We start from the raw sequence: 12,465 nt of genomic DNA, 5'->3' as shown, positions 1-12,465 counted from the left end.
CATAAGAAATTAACTGGGGCAGCAATAGTGCATCATGGAACGGTCTTCTCTACTTTCTAAAATGCCTTTTTTTTTGTAGTTTAGAAACACCATTACGAAAGTAAAATTCAGCCGACTGAGCGCACTTTTCTCTCCCTGCCTATTGCACATGCCTGTGTCACTGTACTTTGTACCCTCTTTCTCCTTCTCCCCTGCAGATGACAGTATCTCAGGTGCCAGTGCCTCTGACGTGCAGGATCGGCTGTCCTCGCTGGAGCTGCGCGTGCAGCAGCAGGAAGATGAGATCACGGTGCTGAAGGCGGCTCTGGCCGACGTCCTGCGGCGCCTCGCTCTGTCTGAGGACACGGCTGCCGCCATGAGGAAACTGCCGCCCAGCAAAGGTACCTTCACACAGCGGCTTCTCAGGCATTCTGAGTAGCACAGCACAGAGTGTCAAACAAAGAGAAGGCTTTGTGTCCACTTTAGTCATTTGGGTGCTTCTGTAGTAGAAGAACGATGAATGGGACACATGTTCGTGAAGGATCCAGGTAACTACCTTCAGGAACGTGGCAAGGAAGCTTGTTTCAGACAACCACAAACTTTTGTGCAAAGAAGCTCCCTGAAGTTTACATTGTTAAATACAGACAGCCTGTAGGTACTGTATACCATGAAAAATGTACTTGCTTTCTACCATGGTTCTTCCATTCACAGTCCTGAAAGTCCCCTCCCCCCGTTACCTTTTCACTGCGGACACAATTACAGCAGCAGCACTGTATTATTTCTGAGTAGAGTAAAGGCACATACTGTAAAACCTCTGAAAAACCGTTAAAAGACAGTGAGTCCATCCAAACCTATTACCCAATAAATCGGAAAGCAGGTGTTTTAAGACTTGTGAGCACCGCATGCAGTAATCTGAACACTACATTTTGAGTTTTCACTCAATAAATTGTAAATTGTATAAATTTAATTGTACCAAAGAAATGAAAATGTTGGCAAGGAAGGTTTTCCTTGTCCAATCTGTGTTTATCTTCACTGTATTCTGCCATCTCACTGCAGCTTGTTTCTAGGCCTGAACATGCTGTGAAGGGAACGCTGAGGGTCAGTGTGAGTAATGTATGTCTGGTCTGTGATGCTCCTCTAAAATGGGACTGTTTCAGCTCTGGTCATAGCCTTTCAATTAGAGTAGGAAGCATTGTTCCTCTTTGTATTCATAGACAAGGTGGTGGGTTGTCTATGAATGGAGTTTAATGGAATTGTGTTGGGAAATAGCTTTATGCTCTGCACAGATTTGAAGAGTCATTATGTAATGGATTATAAATCCATGAATCGTAGACCTTAGTTTGAAAATCGTCAAACAGTGGTTGTTCAAAAACACTTTTTTAGCATGATTTATTTTGAAATTTTTCAGCCCCCGCCCTTTTCTAAAGTAACAACTTAATTTACAATTAATTTGTGAAAAATCCGGGTCAATAAAGGAGTGGCCTATTTCTTCTAAATGGTCAAAGCAACAGATGTTGCCTTTTCTGGTTAACTTCCTGCACCCTGTCTCCCTGACAGGCTCAGATGTGTTTGTGAACATCAGCTGAACTGAGACCTGATTGCAGCAGGCAAATATTTAACAAGATGTTAACAAACCAGAACTCAATCAGGCTCCGTTGAACATCTGAGGGGAGTCTTAATGAAGTCTTCAACTCCCAGTACTCTGTGGAGAGCTGACAGTAGTGTACCACTGTGTCTTTGTCTGACTGAGACTGATGCTGATGAGGCAGAGTAAGCTACCTTTTTCCACAGTACTGAGTCAGTGCGGAGTGAGATGCCTAGGCACGTGTGCTGTGTTTTTTTTACATTTTATTACTGCTGTGCAGCTTGCGCAGACAGGGCTTGGATACCACGTGAAATAACAGCGTAAACCTGGAATTGCTTGTTTAGAGTAGGAGCTGGACCAAGGCGTAATCAGAAAGGGCACATAAAAACCTGACCCTGTTCATGCTCGTCTGGCCTGCAGCCTCTGCAGTATTGAGCCATGGCACATTAGCAGGAGCTACCAGTAACAGCAGTGTGCCTGTGGCTGTGTAAGACTGAGGTGAATACATCCTCTGAAATGGAGCAGCATATTTTTTCCATATTAGCTTTAGAGAGAATAATAAGATACTTCTGCTGTAGTACTGTAGGTCCTCCTAGGCAAGAGCTAATTTTTTATGATATCAGCCTATAACATGAAAAGCATCTCAGCTTGCACAATCTCAGCTTCCCTAAAGAAGGAAGTAATTTCTCACCTGTCGACCTGGTCTGCATCCGTAGAATGGCTGCAGCAGATCACTTAGGTTCTGTACAGTAGGTGCAGCACTTTAATAGTGGCAGTTGTTTAAGTTTAGTATTTTACTTAGCATTTTAGTATTTTACTTATTTTACTTTAAACCTTTTTTCTTTACTTAAAGTACATTTAATTCTTTAAAAAAATCCAAATATATTTGACACTATATGTGGTTTCTCTGTCAATGGTTTTAAGGTTTTAGTTACACACATCTGTGCACAAGATGCTACACTTAAGTACAGTATTTCAAGACTATGGGGCTACTATAAAAGCATGAAACTTTTTTCGCACAGTGTATTTGCTATGGGTTGTTTAGTAGAACTTGTAGTGGAACTATAAATACACAGTTAAAGCACAGGCAATGAAAAAGATGTGATGTGTTCTCTCCTGTGGCCTAGTTTCAGGGTCAGTATAAATATAATGCCTACTTGTCGTCACAATGCTGCTGTTCACACTCCAGACATGGAGACTCTTTCAAAATGTAGGGTCTGTGAACAATTTTGCAATCCAGCCTTGACTCCTGGTATTAAATTTTTCCATTTGCTGAAGAGCTTTACCTGTTTTTGGTTATGCTAAATGGTTGTAATAGTTGTGGAAATAGTCAAAGCCATTTGCTTCAAATTGTCATTAACACCATACTGAACATGCCAGCACTCTTCTAGGGTTCAAACTGGAAACAAATAGCAGAGAATCTCTGGAATTGTTTAACATTTTTTTGGTTGGTTTTAAGTTAAGAGCATTTCTATTTTTTATTTTATTGATTTTTTTCCATTTCAAGGCATAGCAGAACTACCTGTGTTTGAAGGCTTTTAATTTATGTTTGAAGTTTTAAAATAAATTCACGAGTGACAATTATCATCATCAGATGCAGTCAGGATCAAAGAGATTAGGGCAAGAATGCTTGATCAGTTAACCTATTCTAGCTTACATTGTAACACTGTCACAGCAGAAAGAGTTGTTGTAATACCCTCTAACGTTTCCGTACTTTTCTAAGAATAAAAAGATAATTTTTTATTTGCCAAGTCAAACATACTTTTTAAAGTTTCAAATGCAATGAGCAGGAGGGCCCATTATACAGTAGGGTTGTAACTTGAAGTTCTTTTCTTTCCTTAACCATCACTCAGAGATTGGAGTTTCTTCTACTCTACTGTAAAAGAAGCTACTGTAGAGTTGGCTGCCTGAAATTTTATAGTGCAGGGCCAATACAGGACAGATTTTAGTACATTTAATTTTAGTGCAGCACATTAAACTCTCAAAAGAATATGTATAGTCTCTACCCTCATCAACTCTGACATTGCAATACAAATACTAATATTTTACACTAAACAAATCACCTCAGTTATCATATTATATACAATCAGCATTAAAGTGGGAACTAAACTGTACACCTTTTGAAGAAGTAGTTTGATAAACATTAAGACTTGTGCAGTCCAGGGCTAGGGAAAGCCTAAGAATCCCAGATGTATAAAATATTTTTTAAATGTTTGCAACTATTATTCCAGTTACTTTGTTCTATCATGTCCGTGGGGATAGCATTAAATTGTTCATAGTTGATGCTGTCCATTTACATTAGCTCTTCTTCCTTGGTGTCAAGAGTAAATCAAGCTGGGTTTTTACATGGTTCAGCTGCAGTGGAGCCATTTCTCCACCTTTCCTTACACTGTCTTCCACACAGTACTTTCATGTATCTGTTAGAGACACAAAATGGTTAAAAAGCATAAACAGCAGAGGGAACTGCCCTGCCAAGTCTGGGGTGAATACCTCCATTCAACACAGGCCACTGATTGGGCTGTATTGGTAAAAAGGGCTCCTCCATCACTGGCTTATTAAGCCAGTTGTCATGCAGCTTCCCTCTGGATGCTAGCCCACATTGTCATGCACCCAACAATAGGTCTTCGCTCTGTCTTTCTCACCTCACTGGGCTGGCTCTGTACTTGACAGGCACCACAAGACACAGGCCAGGAAATCTGAGAGGTTCTTTGTTGGAGAGTTTTGTTACAGTGGGCTTGTCTTTGACAGCAGTCGGATGTTTTTGGCAGGAGTCTGCATCATGCAACAGCATGTTTTCTGCTTCTCTGTCCCATTGTGCTGTTACACAACCCCTTGAAAAATAAATGATTGTGTGATAGCCATCTCCCTTTCAGTTAATTATGCAAAATAGTGAGGGTACAAGATATTTTGTTTTTTGACATACGGTTTATAAAGCAAACATTACAGTACAGACTCATTAACTGAAATTAGTACAGTTATTGATGTTAATTAAAAGTCATTATTCTTCTAAAGGTTGATATAAAATATCGTCAGTGTTTTACTATTCTTGTATAATTAATACAAACAGGTGATTTTGTTACAGTGTACCCTTTGAGCTAGCCCCAAGCAGGTCACACTCACAATTTTATCTGTCTTTCTATCTCATTAATGACATCACTCTGAGCTAATTCTGTCATTGCCGTTATAATCTTGAGTAACGTAATCCATCAGGTGGCTTTATCACAAAGCTGGGTGTTATTCAACAGTGACCGCTGAAAGGCTCCCTCAGCCTTGTCATGGTTAGTAGTTCAAAGATTCCAGACACCATGACTCAGTGGGCAGTACTGTGGTCACTCGCATAATTACTCGTAAAAAACTCAAGATCTGGTTCACAGGAGGATTCCTGGCCTTCAGTTGATTGAGAATGTTTTCGTTGAAGGCGCCTTCTTCCTGTCCTGTAGTGTAGTGGGGCGCCTGTTCTCTGTTGCTTAGGCAGTTGGCTGGCCTTCAGCCCCTTTGTAGGACATCACTGGCAAGCATCTGAAGCTCACACCATGGGCCTCAGGCTTTCCTGTTTGCTAAACTGCCAGCGCTATAGAGGTTGACAGATACCTCATTGTAAATGGTCAACAGCATGCTGGGTTTCAGCAGGACTCGCTGCCAGACTCTGTTTAAAGATTATCAAGTGGAGCAGATGAAAGGAGGGTTCTTCTCTTGATTGTTTGTGCTGTCTGTTAATGGAGCATGAACACTGAAAGTTCAGTAACGCTTATTTCAAGAGGTGCTGTGTGAAACCTGAACTGTAGTTCCACAACTGTTTCAAAGGTCTGTGCACACTGACAAAAACATCTGTCGAAGATTTTTACTCCAGTCCCTTTTTCCCCCAAAGCCATGAACTTCCAAAGCCATAAAAGAGAGGGGGATACTCCTTTCTAGTTAGTTCACGTAACAAAATTATCTTAATTAAGTAACATCTGAATGAAAGAAATAATAAAAAATGTGGATAAAATCATTCCCTCAAGATTTATGAAGACCCTTGATGAATATAATAAAAAACTCATAGAATGAAGTTATGGATTGGATAATGTTTTGTTTAAAACAATTCTAGAAATGTACTGTGAAGTGTAATGAAAGCCTCAAGATGGTGAATAACAAAAGATAATCACCAGTAGCATGCATTATCTTATTTAAGGTCCAACAACCAATGAAACAAGGTTAAGGTTATAACAGTTAATCCAAATGCAGCAGTTGGATATCTCCAACACAAACTGGCCTCTTCCGAATGCAAAGTATGAAAAACTGCCATTCAATGTGTCCTCCATAAATGGTCATGTTGCAAGGAAGAAACCTTTTTTTACGAATATGACAAGTAATAGAATAATATATATCACAACATATGTCTGTGATGTTTTGTGTTTGTTTTGTATATTTTGTATGGGTCCTAGGGGACTTGTTAAGATAGTGGGGGATCATGAACTCCAACATGTACCAGGACATTTTGGCCAACAACCTGGTTTTGACTGCCAAGAAGCTCAAGCTTGGCTGAAAATGGGCATTCCAGCATGACAATGATCTGAAGCATACGTCCAAGTTGACACAACTGTGGCTAACTGCACACAAAATTAATGTTCTCAACTGGCCATCTTGATCTCCAGACCTTAATCCAAATGAACATTTGTGGTTCATACTCAAGAAAAGCTATTCACCCATCAAAACCAAACAGTTTGAATGACCCAGAGTGATTCGGCCTGGTGGAATGATCAGAATTCCTCACTCACAAGTGCCAGAACCTCATCAGAACCTCACCACAGGAGATGTCTCAAGTTTAGTACAATCTGTGTCAGGGGTGATTTACAAAACACTAACTACACTGTATAAATACATTTGTTTTTGTGTTTACTGGACTTAATTTGTGACAGATATGGCTTTGCTCTGTGTAAAAGCTATAAAAATTACAGTATATTTAGTTTTTTTCAAGCAAAAACATAATTCAGTCAAATACATGTTTTTGTTATATGTTAATTTTTGTTCCAATTTCAACAGGGTATGAATACATCTGGATTACATTCTGACCTTACGAAATGTCATTGGCAAATCAACATTGCATTATATCTAAATTATCTGCCTAAAATATAAAAATGTTGGCATCAATAAATGTTTGTACACTATACATCTGTTCTTTGCCTTTAACCTGTCTATGAATTAAATTATGTCTCAGGGGGAGAAACTAGTATTCTCAGGTATTCTGTAAGAACACCACACCTGACTTCATTTAACAATAATTAAAAAGACCAAAAACATTTAAAATTGGAAGGCACAGGATTTTCAAGATTTCAGGTTTCCTTATCCCACTGGCATGGGTGCACACCATTCTCTTAATTGTGAACAGCTGGAGCCAGCATTCAGACAAGCATTAGTGAGAGGTTCAGGCTGAAAAGAGGTCAGGATCAGTTTACCACGGGTGATGTTTCTTCAGCAATTTGAGCAACCCACGTGAACCTCATGATCCAGAGAAACAGCCAGTCTTATGATTGGGACTGGGGAGGCAGGGGTACATTTTGTCACAGTAATAGTGGATAAGTTGACCAGTGTGGCAGCAGGCACAGAGCGGTGGTTGAGAGTGGTTTTCAGGAGAGGGGATTAACGTGTGCCGGGTTACCCAGGCTAGAGTTCTCCTTCAGCGTGTTGGAACAGGAGGTGCACTGCAGAAATTCCTCCACGGTCCTCAACACTGCCTCCCCATTCCCACCACAGGGGGCTGTGTTTTGCAGCACTCGGGGGAAGCACAGACCTGTAATTATTTTATCCAGTTCAGTCTGGTTGTTTGGTGGCTTAATTGTTTCACCTGGATTATATACATATAGAACACAGGCTACTTCTACACAAGCATCATGGGATATGAGGAGGAAGGCCGGGTCAGGCATTAATTTTGGATAGTCAACCTTCAAAGGGTTTGTGAGTCATGTCTGTATTTTTTCAATTTGTTTTACTGGTGTTATATGAGACTTAGGTATTTTCTTTTTTTTATTCTGTTGTTTTTGTTCATTTCAAATGGCTTATACCCCTGATTTCCAGATGTTTTTTTTTCCCTGTGTGGTGTAGGATTGTCAGAAATGAATGAAGACCAACGCATAACAGCCCTCTCCCTGAGAGAGTCTGTGTGTCTGTTAACAGGCCTCGCCTGAGAACATCAGAAATCTTCAGCAGCTTTTGTTCTCTAGTGCAAAAAAAAACAGTTTAGTGCCATTTTCTTAATTTAGTTAATTGCCATTTATACAGCGTGCTCAACTTTTATTAATATGTTTTTGGAAGTTTCCAAGAGTGCTCTCTCCTTCTGCTCAGTACCTCATAGTGGATATTCCTACTTGGTCTGCTTGGATGACCCAGGCATTCTTGTTTTTGAAAATCATATGTCTCTCAGTCCGCCTGATCCCACTTCTGAGGGGAGGGGGATATAGTAGCATCAGGCAGCCTGGTAAATCCAGCATGGGGAAGAGGCTTCACGGAGGCCATGCTTTAGCACCAGCAGTAATAACTAGGTCATTTCACTTCTCTCAGGTTTCGGGGGGCCATTGCATGGGCCTGCCTAGCAAAGAGGGCAGTCTGTCTGTGCCGGGCTCATAGCAGGCAGTGTCAGCTGGAAGCACTAAGGGGCTTAATGCACAAAGAAGATGCCAAATAAGAAGGTGCTTTATTGCGTCAAAGCGTTTCTTCAAAAACGGATGCTGTTGCAGCAAATCCTCCTTCTCTCTTTCCCTCCGTGTTCTGATAGCTGGGGTAGGATAGATAGCAGCGGGATCCAGCAAGAAGCAAGAGGATGCTGTGAGACATGAAGGGCAATGAGGAGGGTTATCCTGGGTGTGTTTTCGAGGCAGGGTGTAATGGGCTGTGAAGCAGGCCCATGCGTTTAGAGACACCAGCTCCTCCAGCTGAAGATTGCCCAGATCTGTGAATTTGGTCATGCGTGATGGATTGCTTCCTTCGCTCACAATAAAGTTCTGTGGTATGCTTTCAGAATGATTTTATTTTCCCGGTGAGTGTTTTATCTGCACAGATATTTTGGTCTTATAGGAAATGCTTATTATTGCAGCAACGCCCAGTGGAAGGATGTGTCCTGGAGCCAAGGCCATGCTTTTAGCTTTTTACCACAGCTTCATATTATTTCTCTAGCAAGACACTGATTTGATATTCACATTATGGAACGGTGCTATAAAGGGACATTAAAAGCATTTGGCTTGACTCGGCTTTTACTGGTACTCATCACTTTGCTGCCTCTGCTAATGAACTATAAATCAATTACCTCTGGTGCCTGCTCCAGGTTCCTTTAATCTGTTCTCTTTTATCCAATTAAAATGTCTGAGGGGGCGGCAGTGTGGATTCAGGCTACAATTAATCCCCCTTTGTCCTCCTTTGCCTCCATGTTCTTCTCTCCCCCCTCATGCAGTATAATCCCCTCAGAATTGTAGATTTTTGTTACATACTACAAGGAGACACATGCGTTTTCAGCACAGAATGTGTTAAATTTGGCAGCAATGACCCTTTCATGATAAACAGTATTAATTATTAAAAATGAAAATGGAAACCAAAGGCAGTTTAAATCATTTTCGTTGATAGTAAATGGCTTTTTTAACTAGTTTTCTTTTCTGTAACTACTGGAAAAAAAGGACAATTTTATTATAGCAGAATGTGATGCTTTCGGAAAATAAAAGACAGGAGCCTGGAGAAAAGAAAGCAGAATTACTGCTGCAAAATACTGAATTACTGTTGTTGCATTTTTAGTGAGGAGATAAATATAATTTAGCAAAATCAGCTAAACTGTTTTCAGTGATCAGCTGCATTTATTTATTTGGCATGTGTTATTTTTTTCATGGGTTCTGCTGCAGATTGTTTGATAAGCTCTGAATAAACCTCATTCCTCTTTCTCGATGCTTCTTACCATGACTGCAGTCTATCTTGCTCATTTTCTACCCTTTTTCTTCTCGTGCTGCTCTCACCTTCCATTCTCCCACTACAAAGCTGTGTCCAATGTCTGTCTTGTATTGTTCTCTATTCAAATTGCTCCTTAACCCCAAAAGCGTGTTGAAATAGTGGAACCCTACCAGCAGGCACACATAGAAGCTAAGAGGAGCTGTATTAAAGAACATGGAGAAAGAGGCATTCCTTCTCAGTCTTAAGACGTAACACAAAAGACTGTTGGAGTCTTGAACTTGTTAACCAGCTATGCTTGCTGTTTGCTACTAGCAATCATACACACTAGTTGGCCCCGAATGGCCATCTCTCATTTATAAGCCTTTTATGTTATTACTTTTTCACATTTTCTTTTTACTTTCAAAACATATGTATATCCTGTATACATATTCCGGTGTTGTTCCTCACTCTCTCTGACTCGTTGTCTCTCTCTGTCCACAGGTCAGAACCCTCTCCGAGAGGCATTCTCCATGTCCTGCATCGCCAATGGCAGCTCCTCCAGCCGCAAGCCCAGTCACAGCTCCTCTGTGTCCGTGGCCAGGAAAGAAACACTCTCCTCCGCTGCTAAAAGGTACAGGCTGTTCATTGAGTGTCCCACGCCATCACACAGCACCCTGTTCTGCCTCCCACACTTGAGAATCTGTTCACCGCTCAAGTGGAGAGTGATTAGAAGGCTTTGAATTTTAGTAACTATTCTTTTTTTTCATTGGATTTATTTTTTTGTGATATTTAGAACTTGACCAAACTTACTTTAATGAATTTACAGTACAGAGACTAGTTTTAATTATATCACATACTGTATATGTGTTACTTTGCCACCATTTCAGGCAGAACTTTCTGAGGGAAATCTGGTGACAGTGCTTAAGATGTGGCACTCTTCCACACATGTAAACTTTACAGAAACCTTTCTTCTGTAGTATGTCACATGTTTATGTAGTATGTCACATGTTTTTCCAGATTCGTGTTTATTCATTGGAATATTGAGACAATGCAAAAAATACAGGAAAGGGTTAAAATTGCTAGCTTTCAGCTGAAAATTCCTTTAATAGCTTTGGCTATTCTAAAACTTCTCTTGTTACTTACCTGAAATGTAATATGTTTGGTGCTCAATATCTCGAAAATTCTGCAGTTGTGCATTTAGGGTCTGTTGAATATCACCAAGTTTTAGATTAATTTCACACATTGTAGGTGGCCTGGACCAGCTGCCTTATATCACATTTATTGGAATGGAAATTACATGAAAAGCACAGTACTGGGCCTTAATAAATAGCACAATTCTCACAATTTTCATGAATCTCAAAATTCTCAAATAGTTGATTGTGTTTAAACTCTTTTGCCTACACGGTTTAAGAAGTGACATGAAAAATCAGGACTCTGGCTTTTAATTGTTTGTGACCACCTTCCCCTTTAAATCAACTTTACTCATGTGCGCCACTTAGAGTTTCATGCTATCAGGTCCATTACTGGCAAGATGGATCTTCACAATTGCTTGTCTCTAACAAACCTCCACAGATTTTACAGCACAGTTGAACATTTGTAAAGCCTTCCTACAAAATAAACATTTGGCTTTCAGAATGTGGAGTCATCTGTTCTGATAAATGACTCTTGGAAGCTGCTGTTTACACGGAGCTTATTTTTTTAAATGTTGCATAAGCGATGATTGGAAAGCTGTATTTCTAAATCCATTTCATTGTCCGCTTGTGTGCTTTATGGCATCTGAATGTAAGGAAAAGAAACCACAAATGCATTCATTAAAGCTGAAAGTTGAAGTAGCAGAGGAGGTGGAGGTGAATTAGGGAGGAGAATAGATGACAGGATATGTCAAACTGTAAAAGAGACAGAGACTTTAACCCTTAGGATTTGAATTCTGTCAAGTAATCTTTTTCCCCTTGGAACCTGGTTCCAAAAGCTGAATTTCTGTGAATCAGAGGTAGGTATTTTTCGAGTAGTCATTAACATAGCCTGAATGTAGGTGTAGGATCTGTGGAATGTTCACAGCATCCGAAAATAAATGGGGAACAATTAGGACTGCCAGATTGGATAGATCAATCAATCGATCGAGTTGATTGATTGATTGTGTGCCAGCCTGTGCTGTCCAACCAAGCAACGTCACCATCCAGTCTGCCCTCTTCCTCCCCCATCCTCCTCCAATTCAAAGGTTCCTGAAGCTCTCAGGAACCAGCCCGTCTGAAACAGGAACTTCTGAAACAGGTTGGTTCGGAAGTTGTCTGCTGTTTCTCAGCAGCTCTTGATGGCCCTACAGGTGTCTGCCTTTGGTCTTATTTCTTTTTTTTTACTTGGAGGGAGGGGTCCTGGACCCCAGTTTGACACCTTGTTGTTTTGCAGCGGTACAGAGAAAAAGAAGGACAAGCCACTGATGGAGGGCATAAAGGAGAAGGAGGAATCGCAGGCCAGTGAGAAAGCACCGGCCAGCCCCTGCGGCCAGCCTGCGCTGCCCAACCAAGCGCCATCACCAACCAGTCACCCCTCTTCCCCCCATCCTTCCCAAACGCAAAGGCACACCCAAGAAAACAAGAGCTCGGCTCCCATCAAAAGGTTCCTCAAGCTCTCAGGACTGTGCCAGCCCATGTCAAGGGGAAAGGGGCTGTAATGCTTCAGGAGGAGATCCTTCACCACCCGCCTCCCCCTATTCTCCATTGAATGCACTTCACTCTGTGATCTTTAGGCTTCAGATCCATTGGCTTCATTTCTAACAAAAGCAAACCAAAAGGAAGGTCATGACAGGCAGATCCTAACCAATGAAGCTCCGTGATGACCACCCTCTGGCAGAGTGATTTTGAAGCTTGCAATGAGTTTATTCATTTATTCATTACTCATCATAACCTCCTGCTTTCATGCAGTTTTAAACAGTGACTGCATGACTCCACACAAAGAGACATCTAATCCCATGTGGGAGGTTCTGATGAAAGAAGCTCCTGATTAACATGTTTGGG

At 40.9% G+C, this 12,465-nt stretch overlaps 1 protein-coding gene across 4 annotated transcripts in view; it reads left to right on the top strand.

Moving 5' to 3' along the window:
* LOC102692035 (EMAP like 4) overlaps positions 1-12,465 on the top strand; it is a 106,147-nt gene that overhangs the window by 53,949 nt on the left and 39,733 nt on the right. For 3 of the 4 annotated variants that reach the window (XM_015362832.2, XM_015362831.2, XM_015362830.2), the window contains exons 2-4: positions 198-380; positions 9,953-10,082; positions 11,858-12,067. In XM_015362832.2, coding sequence (XP_015218318.1) covers positions 198-380; positions 9,953-10,082; positions 11,858-12,067 — 523 coding nt within the window. The remainder of the gene's footprint in view (positions 1-197; positions 381-9,952; positions 10,083-11,857; positions 12,068-12,465) is intronic. The other variant, XM_015362833.2, reaches the window with a different exon arrangement.

This window comes from Lepisosteus oculatus, chromosome 17 (assembly GCF_040954835.1).
Source record: "Lepisosteus oculatus isolate fLepOcu1 chromosome 17, fLepOcu1.hap2, whole genome shotgun sequence".
Taxonomy (NCBI): domain Eukaryota; kingdom Metazoa; phylum Chordata; class Actinopteri; order Semionotiformes; family Lepisosteidae; genus Lepisosteus; species Lepisosteus oculatus.
Note: the sequence above shows the minus strand (reverse complement) of the source record. Positions and strands in the feature narration are given on the sequence as shown.